The sequence below is a fragment of the Desmodus rotundus genome, chromosome 1 (assembly GCF_022682495.2).
Source record: "Desmodus rotundus isolate HL8 chromosome 1, HLdesRot8A.1, whole genome shotgun sequence".
Lineage (NCBI taxonomy): Eukaryota > Metazoa > Chordata > Mammalia > Chiroptera > Phyllostomidae > Desmodus > Desmodus rotundus.
In genome coordinates this window covers 94,952,559-94,965,437 of record NC_071387.1, presented here as the reverse complement: position 1 = coordinate 94,965,437, position 12,879 = coordinate 94,952,559, and the positions used below count along the sequence as shown (strand labels likewise).

The 12,879-nt window shown below is 42.9% G+C and overlaps 1 protein-coding gene across 1 annotated transcript; it reads right to left on the bottom strand.

Moving 5' to 3' along the window:
- Positions 1–138: 138 nt before the first annotated feature.
- COX6A2 (cytochrome c oxidase subunit 6A2) lies at positions 139–778 on the bottom strand. The gene is made up of 3 exons (XM_024560559.3): positions 617–778; positions 366–502; positions 139–274 (listed from the first exon to the last, which is right to left on the bottom strand). Exons 1-3 carry the CDS (start codon positions 687–689, stop codon positions 191–193), a joined length of 294 nt encoding a protein of 97 aa, XP_024416327.1. The 5' UTR covers positions 690–778; the 3' UTR covers positions 139–190.
- Positions 779–12,879: the final 12,101 nt, after the last annotated feature.

The following is a 12,879-nucleotide window of genomic DNA, read 5'->3' as shown; positions in this document are numbered from 1 at the left end:
CAAGAAGGAACCATGCTCCTCCCCGCTCCTCCCAAATGAGGCCGTGGGGGAGAGCATGCACTGCGCGCAGGCTTCGGCACCACCTGGGGCACGGCGGCTGCCCGCTCGGGTCCCGCCCCCGAGGCCCTCACCGAGCCGTTGGACACGCAACTTCCACATCTTTATTGAACCTGGGGCCTGTGACCCGGCCTCAGGGCCGTTCATAGCCGGTGGGCAGAGGGTTGACGTGGGGATTGTGGAAAAGAGTGTGGTTTCCGTCCCCCCAGGAGTAGGGCTGTGGAGAAAAGAAGGGAGAGCGAGTGGTCAGCCCCGGCCCCTGCACCCCCGCCTGCTCCCGCCCAGTGCCAAAGCTTTGGCCCGCATACCTTGGTGCGGATGCGGAGATGGTGGTAGGGGATGAATTCCGGGCGCTCGTGGTGGCCTGCGTGGAGCCAGCAGTTGAGAGTGCACAGCGCCACACTCGGGAGTGCCAGCACGAAGGTCAGGAAGCGCCAGGTGCCGGCTGCAAGAGGCACAGGCATGGGTGAGAGAGACGCAGGGAGGGTCTCCGAAGGACTGGGGGTGGGGAATTAGCCAATGGGGGTGTCGCAAGGTCAAGAAGCCTGTCCCCACTCACCTCCTGCCCCTCCGTGGTCTCCCTTGGCTGCACTCGCCAAGCCCCGACTCAAGAACTTCAGAGGCAGAGCCATCGCGGTGACAGAAGGTAGGAACAGCACTGTCCTTCCACTCTCCTTCACTAAGGCCTAAGTTATCGTCCCCTCTTTTGGGGGCCAATCACCTGTTGAGACAGGGCGGCTATTTTTAGGCGTTTTCTATATTTAAAATGAATCCTGATTGGCTGAGGTCCTTCTCTCCCGACAGCTGCTGTACTGTGCCTTTTATTTTGGTAAGGGGACATTTAAAATACAATATGCCATTCTTTTTATAGTTGCAAGGACTATTTTGTTCAATACTATATAGTACCAGTGGCTGGCACAGAGCAGGCCTTTAATAAATATGTGTAGAATGAATGGTATCCTTTTGAATCTCAGTTTTTAAAAATCTGTCAAATGTATAAGTTTATGAAGTTTGCATAAAGTAACATAGGATAGACCTGACCGGTGTGGCTCAGTGGGTTGTGTGTTGTAGTCCTGCAAACCAGAAGGTTCCGTGCTCCATTCCCAGTCAGGGTGCATGCCTGGGTTGCAGGCCAGGTCCCCAGCTGGGGTTCTGTGAGAGGCAACCACTTAGAGCGATGTTTCTCTCCCTCTCTTTCTCCCTTTCTTTCTCCCTCCTTTCCCCTCTATCTAAAAATAAATAAAATCTGTAAAATAAACAAATATATAAATAAATAAACATAGAATATACCAGCTTCAAGTCTAGCACATAACTGTAGCTCAATGTATGTATTAGTCACAGTTCTTTGCAAAGAATAGAACTTACTCTAACTAGTCTTTAAAAGATGAGCAATTGAGAATCTTAGGTAGCTCACAGTATCTCTGGTATGGGCAGAGAGGCCTACAATACGCACAGCCAGACACAAACCGTTCCGGGTGTCGGCTGCAGTGAGGCACCACCACACTTCACATTACTGGTCACTGGGTGCCAAAAACGTCATCAATGCTGCCCCGGACAGCCAGATTCCTCCCCATCTTGAAAATGGAATCTTTGTGAAGCTTGTATCCTTGATTTGCTGTCCTCTGAATCAGTGAGTCATGTGGGCCCCAACTGGCAACACCTAGGCCATCGCATATGCTCAAGTTTCAAGAAAGTCTGTATACTTGAGTTTTGGCTTCTGCCTTAGGAAGGCAGGAATTGTATCTCGGAGAAAATCCTCAAATATAATAAGAGTGCCCAAAAGGTGCTGGGCAGTCACAAATTTGAAAAGTGTCTACTGCAAGTACGTTATTTCAATCAGAAAAATCTGACTTCTTGAAAGAAAAAGAAGAAATCTGAGGAAGGACTGAATGAACCCTATCTCTAAGTAGATCACTAGAAAGCTGCAGGACGGGGCTGGGCAGACGTCTGCCTTGGTCTCTGCTCTGTCCTCAGCACCAGCACAGAGCCTGGCGTGAAGCAGGTGTTCCACAAATCCATATTCAATTAATGCTTGAACCATGGTACTTTCATTAACCATATAGAAATGCCTTTGCAGAACTACAATCCAACAGGATGCTTCCAGCTTCAAGCAAGACCTGATGTACCTAATATGATATATAAAAGAAAAAGGAATTGTATATACCTAATCTAAACATATAGAATAAAAATGAGGAACATTTTCAAAGTAAGTTTAAACTGAACTTAGCTTCTAGTTAATGTACTTAGGTTTTTTTCTTTTTTGGTAACCTCGTGTAACCGTCCAATGTTATACAGTGTTAAATTACTCCTGAACCTTGCTCAGCTATAATGGAATTCTTCCTACAATTGTTTTCTCCCAGTTGGACTTGAAAATTGCTACCAAATTTCAATTAGTTACTTGGCATCTCTCTCCACATACAGTCCCCTCAAAGCCCTCTCCACTTATGATATGGTTCATGGAGAAAATATAAATGTAGAGTGGTGTTTTTACCTGAAAAGGTTCTAGGCTCCCCTCTCTCCACTCAGAGCTTTGTTGGTCATTGTCACACAATTCCCTGGGGATTCTCTTCCCTTTGTCTCAGCTTGGAAGTTCCCACTGAGAGCTTTGCTTGCTGGTACTTAGTGGATGCCCTGAGGTTTGTCACTCTCCTCTGCTGCTGTCACCCTCCCGTGGTGCACCTGCCTAAGAAGCCAGAGGCTTCTATTTAGATAGTCTGTGCTTTCCTAGGCTGATCATGGTTTTGTTTTAACTGAATATGTGTAGAGAGAAGGCAGAGCTGACTCCTGCAGTCTTTGTACTCACCATTGTTTCTTTTCTTCTTTCTTTTTTTCCCCTCACCTGAGGACATTTTTTCATTGCTTTTAAAGATTTTATTTATTTATTTTAGAGAAAAAGTAGGGAGAAAGAGAGGGAGAGAAATATCAACATGTGAGAAAAACATCAATTGTTCCCCTCTCACACGTACCCCAACTGGGGACCAGGCCTGCAACCCAGGCATGTGCCCTGACCAGGAACCGAACTGGCAACATTTGGCTTTGCGGGATGATGCTTAACCCATTGAGCCATGCCAGCCAGTGCCACTTTTTAAATTGCTTTTAGAGAGAGGAAGGGCGGGGAAGGAGTTTGTCAGTGTGAAAGAGAAACATTGATCAATTGCCTTCTCATATGTGCCCTGACCAGAGATGGAACCTGTGACCTTTCAGTCTATCAGGAGGATGCTCCAACCAACTGAGCCACACTGGCCAGGCTCACCATTGTTTCTTAAGTTGTCTCACACATAATTTATTAATTGGGCTGCTGCCAAAGCTTCTGGTTACTAGAGGTTTAGGTTTTTCTTTGCTTCAGGTAGAGGGAAGACAAGCTTACTAGTTGTTAAGTAAACCCCATGGGTAGCATCCCAGCCCCTTTCAAACATTCCCCAGTTTTGATGGTGAAGGGTGTGGACGGACGCCTCCATGTCACTTTCTCTTGTGCTTCTTTCCTGAGATGCTACATATCAGCAGCGTATTTTCCAAAGCAGAGAGAAATCCAACATGTGATCTACTAAATATAAATTGTGTTTATGGGGGCTCTAGGACAGCATATTTGAAATTGGAATTGTCCCAGAAAGGTAACTGAATGATGATACAGGATGTGGGTTAACTACAATGAATGGTAAAGGGAGTTGGAGATAACTCCAGAATCAGGGCAGAGGCCACCAGGGAGCTAATGGCAGTAGGATGATAGGGTCTAAAAGGGGGCTGTTAGCTCCCTCTGCCCTTGGAAGAGGATAGAACTGTTGTCTGCTGAACATACCTATGCATTCTTCTTCTCATAATAACACGCTGGATTTTCTTTGTGAAATCACCCCACCCCCTCTCATTTTCAGTTCAGAGTTCAGGTGGGATTGATTCCCTCCTCCAGTTCCAAGAAGGCCCCCATGATCCAGGCCTAGCCAATCAGAACATTCTATTCTCCTGGCTATAGTGATTTGTTTGGGAAGGGCAGAGGTCCATGGATCTCAATATGGGGACTTCATTCTTGGACTGAGACACAGTAGTACTTCAGCCAGACTTGGAGTTGCAGGAGCCTCAGATTGAAGTTCAATTCTGAAGCCATTTTTCAGAGTGTACTTAAAAGATGGAAAGAAGTCTAGCCTTGTTAATATTATTTGAACCCCCTGGATCAAGATGTGCCAGAACTGAGAAAGATCTTAGACTTTTCAGTTACATGATATTTAGTTGCTAAATATCATGTAACTGATATGTAACTTATCATGTAACTTATATTAATTGCTAAACATTTTTTTGTGAAACTATAGTGTGTCTCTTAACTTTTGCCAGCAAATTTCCAATTTCTCTTGCCCTATACTGAGATCCATGTTGAAATGTTTTTTGAAACTTTTTTTCCTTGTTTTGTGGATATGATAGCTATTAATGTCTTTAATAAACATTGTGTAGTATGTGTAATTTTAATGAATTAAACTTGATGAACACTTGAAGTGAAGAGATATAGTATTTATTAAAATGAAGATAGTCAAATAAATTACACATTGACATATACATGTATTCAAACTTGATAAAGGTTAAATGGTTGACTGGACTTTTATCTTCTTCTTCCATTTCGTAATAGTGTATTGTTATATATCAAAATAATTCTATATGCTTAAAATATGTACCTAATGCTGGGGACACCGAATACTTTAGGTAGGTACACTTGCTCACAGTTGGCCTCATCTCCTATAACTCAAGCCAAGACTGCAGTTTTACCGCAGGCCAGAGTCTGAAGTTGCTGCTCCCACGTGAGACTTTCATCTCACACCCTATGTGCTGTGCTCACTAGGCCAGCTGGTATATAAGGAGGTCCTAAAATGGTGACTTATTAATCTCAGATATTTCCTAAACCAGTATTTGCCACCACAAATGCTGATTATTGAAAATACCCTTGAAGGCCTTTCCGCACTTTCACTGTTGCTGCTGAAAATTTAATGAGACCATCCTGGCAATTTGTGGTAATCTCATTACTACAAACAAATGTGGGGTTGAAATACCCTGGACTCAAGTAAACAGCATTGTTTTCAGTCACTTTTCTCTTTTCACTCATCACTACAGAAATAACCATTGAATCATTGAATGGCAGGCAAAGTGACCGGGAAGACAAAGATCAGGTGTGAGCACTTTCATGATCACTTCGGCTAGCTTTCCAAGTGCATCCACATTGTATCTTAGCAGGACAACAAGGATAAAAGAAACCAGAATCAGCATAAAAAAACAAAACAAAACAAAACAAAACCCCAACTTGAGCAACTGGAAGTGGTTCCTTGGTTCAACTAGTATTTATTAAGTGCCTACTGTGACTCAGGCACTGTGCCGTCATGGCACTCAGCCTGCTGGGGGAGACAGACATGTGACCCGACATTCGACATTCGCAACGGCTCACAGCACCACCGCTGCAGACACCACATCAAGTGGGATGAGAGAGTTTGGGATGCTTTCAGTGGAGCTGGGGCTCATATGATAATTAGGACAAATGTAGGTGGCAGAAAAGGGGAGGGCACTCTGGGCAGTTGAGAGAAATAAAACCAGTGCAAAGGCACAGAGGTGCGAAAGACCATGACCAGTGAAGCTGCAGTGGTGGGGCAAAGCTAAACTGAGAAGCTATGCAGGCTGCACTGAGGCACTTGAACTCTATCCTGTAAGCGATGTTGGGGAGTGGGGTGGGTGGCAGGCACAGCTGCTTTAAAGCAGGGGAGTGATTTCAGATTTAGTATTGGAGTCGGGGTTTAAGGAAGGAATCTAACTAGTGGATTATGTGGATGACCAGTGGATTATGCACGAACCAGAATGCATAGACTGGAGGGGAGGTTGACTGAGAGTTCTTTGCAATAATCCAGGCAAGTGATGACAAGGATTTGCACTTAAGGCAGTAGCACTGGCAACAGAGAGGAGTGCTGGGGTGGGGTGGGGTGGGTGGGGGAGGAAGGAAGGAGGGCTGGTGAATACTGGAGATAAAAAAATTGATGCACAAAAGAATATGACTGGATAGGGTGAGGTGAGAAATCTGGGGATAGGTGGGTATGATCAGAGGTGAGAGACTGAGTAGGGTAGGATGCAGAATCCATAAAACCTCCATGTTTCTATAGCATGCCGAAACCATGTGCTCTCCAAAAGCCTAGTAGCTGTCGGTATAAATGTTTGCTGTCAGATCTTTAGCTAGATGACAGACCTAAGTTAACACGATTAATTCAACCTGTTGTGTTGATTTTATTCCTGGCAGATAAAAGCTTCTATTACATCAACTCAAGAGGTAATGGCATACCCAGAATGATAATTTCCCTGTTCATCCCTTAAATAGAATACATCTATAAACCAAATTAGGTCAGTATTATCAATAGGTGTCTCCCTTAAATCATTGCTAAGAGTCAGAAGACAATCAAGTAAGAGAACACACAGTCGTGGTCATCTTTGTTCTGTGGGGAAGGAAATGAAGTACCAAGGTTAAGACTATTACATTGAGCTAAAGTAACATAGGCACAGAAAGCAGCAATACTTCATATGAGACTAATCTGCTGATTGACTAATGATGAGTATGGTGAGAGTTTCAGAGAGTCTCGCGTGAATGTGGGGCATATAGATAGTTAAGGGGGCTCCCATGACAATTCCTTCAGTAGCCTTGCGTAATGGGGTCACTGTAGACAGCTCTCATTCTCAGGGACAGTCCTTTGGCTACTGAATCTACTTGTTGACTATAATACCCTATACGCCAATGGTGATCGTGGTGTTTTGGGGTAATCATTTCTAAAGTGCTTCCTTTATCCTTACATATAAAAAGAAAAAATGGCAAATCATAGTTAGTGTGTCCAAAAGCTGGGGCTTGAGTTAAGTTGGCTTTTAAAGTACTTACAGCTTTTTAACCTTCTGGAGTCTATTCATTAGGGTCGGGTGATCCAATCTGAGTAGAGCACATAAGGTTGAACAAAATGAAAAATTTGGTGCAATAACCTGGTAGTCCTAAAAATCCTCATTTCTTTGTTTTTGGAAAAGAGAGAGCTAATATTCCTTTGATTTGTTCAGGATTAATTAACAGTCCCTCCTTTTATATTAGATGTCCATTACTCAGGTAGGCAAAAATGAAGTTTGTCTTTAGAAACCTTATGCCCCCTTGAGGGCAATTGTTGCAATAAGGAAAAAGTGTCTTGAGAGTCCAACAGTTTCAGAACATAGAAGCAGATCATCTACCTGTTGAATCAATGTAAAATTTCTTAGAAATTTAAGGTCATCTAAGTTCATTTTTAATATTTGAGAAAAGTAAATGGGACTTTCAGTATATCTCTGGGACATAAAACAATACATATATATTGGTGTTCTTCCCAGGTGAAGGCAAAAAGATATTGTCTGTCTTTGCTGACTAGAATGCTGGAGAAATGTGCTACATAAGTCCACTAATGAAAAATAATTACTGTTTATTGGGATGGCCAAAAGTAAGATATGTGGATTAGGGAATATAGGATATAGACGAACTACTTTATTATTTATAACCCTTAAATCTTGTACAAATCTCCAGCCTTTCCAGTTTGGCTTTTTTACAGGTAAAGCAGGCATATTACAAAGAATTATTAATCCTTTCTTAAGGTAGTCTTGGATAATGGCTCTAATTCCAGTTAATGCTTCTGGTATTAATGGGTTTTGCGTATATTGGGCAAAGGTTTGGTCACATTAATAGTTAACTTTGATGGGAGTGGTTGATTTGATTTTCCTTATTCTGAAATAGAGAGGACCCATAATTTGTCAGGCACACTTTATAATATTTGTTCATTTTCTAGCCTTTTTCTTTTTCATTTGTTTGTTTTATAATTATTATCCTTTCATTTATCTGATCATAGTTTGAGTCTGAACTCTCCAATTATAAGAATATTTCATCTTCTGGTTTAAAAAATATATGGGCACTGGCTGGTGTGGCTCAGTGGACTGAGCACTGGTCTGCAAACCAAAAGGTCGCTGGTTCAATTCCCAGTCAGGACACATGCCTGGGCTGTGGGCCTGATCCCCAGTTGGGGGAGTGCAAGAGGCAACCAATCAATGTATCTCTCATACATTGATGTTTCTCTCCCTCTCTTTCTCCCTTCCTTCCCCTCTCTCTAAAGGTAAATAAATAAAAAATAAAAAAAATTGGGGCATCATGAGTTTCTAAAAAGTCTTGGCCTAGTAAATGTACCAGAATACTTCCAACTATGAGAAACCCATGTTTTCTTGTTAGGTTTCCTAATTGAAAGTAATAGGCTCTGATTTAAAAACTGACATTGACAAATTTGAAACCCCTACCATTTATACTGTATTTTTACTCCAAGAGAGAGGGCAACAAAGGAGGTAGGGTTAGAGACAGATAGTGTGGCTCTAGTGTTGATGAAAGCCATAGTGGTTTCCCCTTTTTTAGGTATTTCTATCTCTCCCATGGTATTAGTAAGGAGTAGGGGAAATTCCCCTCTCTATTCCTCAGAGCAGCCCTAATCTTGTTTTGTTTATGTGCTCTCTCAAGATCCCATTTTAGTTTCTGGCAGTCCTTGAGGTGGCCAGGTTTGTTACAATAGAAAGAGACTCCTCTCTTTTTTGTAAGTATAGACTTTCTTATTAGCTTTGTTTGATTACTTATTATAGTTGTAAATTCATAATTTTTGTGGCTTTAGCTTTTTCCTTATTCTGAATGGTTTTAAATAGCTGATTGGCTAAATCTACCAATTCATTAGAATGTACTGTGGCCCAGCCGAAGTTGTATCATTTTATTAAAGGGACAAGTTCTTCATTCATTTAAAAATGTTGAACTGATTGGAGTCATTTTGGTGATTCTGGAGGATAGTGGGTGTCATTCCTAAATATTGTTTAAAGATTTTTTTTAACCTCTCAAAGAAATGAAGTACAGTTTCGTCTGGCCACTTTTTGCATTGTCGAACTTCAGGTGGTATGGGTGGGCTCACTCTGGATCTGCCTCACTACCCCAAGTAAATGTCAAAGAAAAGAACCTGAATCTTTGAAAATAATAAAAAGATTTTTATTAAGGCCTTGCTGAGGGCTACAGCCTGAGGAGCAGAGCTTCAAAAAGCCTTGAAACGGTGTTCTACGTTCAGAAAAGGGGACGGGGTGGGTGCTTATATAGAGGCAGAGGAGTAAGCTAAAAATGCATCTGGTGCACTACAAGTTTCAATTAGGGTACATACAGTTCAATGATTATCAGTTTTACATGAAATGGAAGGAATGCATAGAAAAGAAGGTTGGGTTTCTGTGCCCCCTCATGAGAGAAATTTTAATTAGGGCCTGGAAACAATTGAAACCCTTTGAGGTGATTTTTATCAGGATGTTAAGAACAGGTATTGCTATTGGCATTTAGTGTTAAAACTGTGTAAGTCCTGTATGTGATTATCCCCCATGGTTTGTGCCTTACTAAGAAATTTTAGGAAAACTCATTGTTTTCTCTTGGTTACTGATGTGGACCCTGAGAAAGATGATACTTACTGAGAAGGGTTCCTGATGGCTAACTGGGCTCAACTTTAAAAGCAGAGCCTACCAGCTGATTCTAAACAGGGGCCTCTCATGCAAACTGCACTGAAGAAGCCTGCACTAAACTGCCTGCCTCCCTGACTGAACTACCTGCCTGCATTGTTCCTGACACCTGAGCCAACACTTACTTATAAAGGAGTGTCTGGAATTGTATTTCAACAGATAGGACTGGGGCTTTCCCTGGCATTGGGACTGTGCAACTATGTCCACATTAGCATCTTCACCAACCAGTCAGAGCAGCTCCATTTTGACCAGTCAGGACTGTGCTTTTTGGACCCATCAAACTGCAAGGATTTCAAGTTTTTCATTTACATGAGGGTAGACCAATTTGTGACCAGGTGCCGGGGGGACTTATATCTATATAAGTCAGCTCCCCTCTGGCTCGGAGAACTATACTTTCCCTTTCTCCTGAATGTTGTGTTTTTCTGGCTAGAGTTGAACCACCGAGGACATGGACCTCTCAGCAGGGCAGAGTAGAGTAGAGCCTGAAGAGAGTAGAGCTTGAAGAGAGCAGAGCAGGGCAGGGCTATCTCATCCCGGGGCCACCTCACTTGCTTCACAGCTACGCTATAACATTATCAAGCTGTCTCACAGCTGTGCTGTTCTCACAACAGAACTATACCACAATTGAGCTGTTTGCATTGAATAAAGTTTCCCTCTTCAGCGCACCCCAAACTGGGGATTCCTGTTGGCTTTGAGTTGGCACCAGTGACCATCGACTGACACTGATGAAGTCAGAGAAGCTGAAGAAGATTCCTTTCTCAGTGGAAAGTCAAAAGGGGCAATGGACATGTTTGTCCATCCCCTTCCACCTTTGATAACACCAATGTGCTGGGGGAGTATGTTATGGAGGGTGCACCACCAAAGGGGCAAAAGGGCTGGGTGGAGGCAAATGTTCTGGTGCTGCTCTTGGCTAGCTTTGACCCAGTGAGATCCCCAGCCCGCATGCTTTTTGCATGATACCTGGGGGAGCACCCCCACTCTCCAGAAGGGCCATCTGTGGCATTGCAGAAACTCCTAACCCAGAGAAGGGCCACCCTCATACTGGCTCAGAGGCCATGTCCTCGTGGCTGAGAGCTGTGCTTGTGGATGCTGCTCAGGCCCCTCTGCCAGCAGCCTCCATGCACCTGCTGGGAAATGTAGTTTAACCCTGTTGGCAGAACACTACTATGATCCCTTGGAGCATGAGGCTGTAGCTTCCTGGTGAAGCAAACAGGCTCATTCTCTTCAGTTTATTAAGCTCAATATCTAATTCCCTTTGCTATCTTTTTTTTTTAGTAATAATTAGCTAACTACCTATGATAACACTAGGAGTGAGAGGTGCATTGACCCCTGCCCCCAAAACCATATATATGGGCATCCCCAGTCTGATGCCAAAGGTCCCAGTCATCCTCATCCCTCAGCAAGGGGATGTTCCATTCGCATTCTGCCCTGTTTATTTGTTACTTCCCCAAAGCATGCCACCACCTGTACGCTGACCTTACCAAGAAGGAGGCAAATGCTCAGAGAAGTGAGCACATCACAAAGAGCCATGCAGGAACTGCCATCCCATTCTCCAACAAGAATGTGAAAAGAAATGGCTAGGGGCAATCTTTCCTCCAGAGAAAGGTTTCAGGGCCCAGCACTCCCATGAGGCCACAGTCCCCTCCATTGGGGGTCTCCACTGCCGAGCACACTCCTCCACTACCAGACACACATCTCACCTGGGAATTGAGAGTGATGACGTGAGGTGCTGTGGCAGGATGACAGCATCCCCTAGTGGCAGAAGGCAGTGGTGAGAATTCATAGCTGGAAAGCCCTGGTGGTTTAAGATAGTAAGGTTGAGAGACCCCAGGGTACAGGGCTGGGATTAAGGTGAAGTGAGCGAGCCACTGGCCTCTAGCACAGAATTTAATGTGGTGCCCCAAAACTTAGTAATCAAGGTAAACATTTGAATGCAATATTAAAAAAAAATAATGTGAAAAATCCATGGTGAACAAAATATAAAATTTGAAAATAAAAAGCAACATTCAACCTCATATTTTTGAGACTGGAAAAGTTGGTATTTGTGCTTCCTGTCACTACCAGAACCAATAAGCAGAGACAAGGATTGCATCTTTATGTGTGCCTTATTTAGATGCTGGCGATCTGGAAAGATGGAGGGTTATGTACTCTAAAAATCGGCTTAACATGTCATCCCAAGCCAACCTTTTTATAAGGAGGAGAAAAGGGTAGGTAGGGCATTTGGAAAAAAAGGTAGGTTAATCAGACAAGAGTCGCAGTCCAGCAGCAATTTTCCTAGTATTTCTTTATCTGCTGATCAACAGTTCCTCATCTGCTTCATGGATGTTCCCTCCCTGGAACACCTAGGCTCACATGCTATCATGCAGACCCACTGGGGCACAGAGGTTGAATTGCTTGTCAACCTCCTAGAGTTACATAGTTCATGTATTCCAGTTCCTGAAACAACAGCTTTCTGCATGCATTAATCACATAAGCTTATCAACTATAACTACAGCTAAAATCTTTCACTCATGAGTTCTCCTAATATTCCCCATGGTTAGTTTCTAATTATCTCATTTCCATGAGATTAGTTTCATATAGAAGTAATCATTTCATGGTTGAATAAACAGTCCTTCTACATATTAGAAACCACCCTGCAGGTAATTTGACATGACTAAAGATGTAAGAAGCATTAGTGGTGGGGTTGCAATTCATCTAAAGCAGTGTTTAGCACACATGACAAAAGTCGCACACTCTCTAGCTGGGGCTACATTAGTCACTTTGAAGGAAAACATTTTCCTATCTTTAGAGTTACCACAGGTCCCCAGTTATAAATATCAGAGTAGGTTATTTTCTTATTGATATGCTTAAACACAGTATAATTTCAAAGGCTTTCCAGGGGAGTATAAACACCTATAAGACACGTAGTGAAAGTTTGTTCAACATAAGTTCCTCCTGAAAGACAAAATTCAGAGATGTTTAGAACATTTTTGCTTAATATACCCAAATATTTTCATCTCATTTGAAAGGAATCAATTCTCCATAACATGGGGTTAAACAAAAAGTAATGAAAAGAATATAAGTATTGTTTTTGAAAGATGACTTTAAGGTCTTCTTGAGGTTCAGCAGTCCATCATTCCTCCAGTGCTTTCCTTACTCTGGTGATGAATCCAAGGTTTTATGTACCTGCCAACTTCACCATGGGTGGGGGTGGTGAGGAATATATCCCAAGGTTCAGTCCACTTTTCTTCTAGTTGGCTTTCTGGAGATGCTGTTATCCAAGTCTTGAGTAGCACCTTATCTCCAGGC

What these genes read in the sequence shown, in the direction of transcription:
- COX6A2 (XM_024560559.3), bottom strand. Translation starts at nt 689, where the DNA reads ATGGCTCTGCCTCTGAAGTTCTTGAGTCGGGGCTTGGCGAGTGCAGCC. An exon ending in AGACCACGGAGGGGCAGGAG is followed by an intron (nt 503 to 616) that starts GTGAGTGGGGAC and finishes TGCCTCTTGCAG; the next exon opens with CCGGCACCTGGCGCTTCCTG. An exon ending in ATCTCCGCATCCGCACCAAG is followed by an intron (nt 275 to 365) that starts GTATGCGGGCCA and finishes TTTTCTCCACAG; the next exon opens with CCCTACTCCTGGGGGGACGG.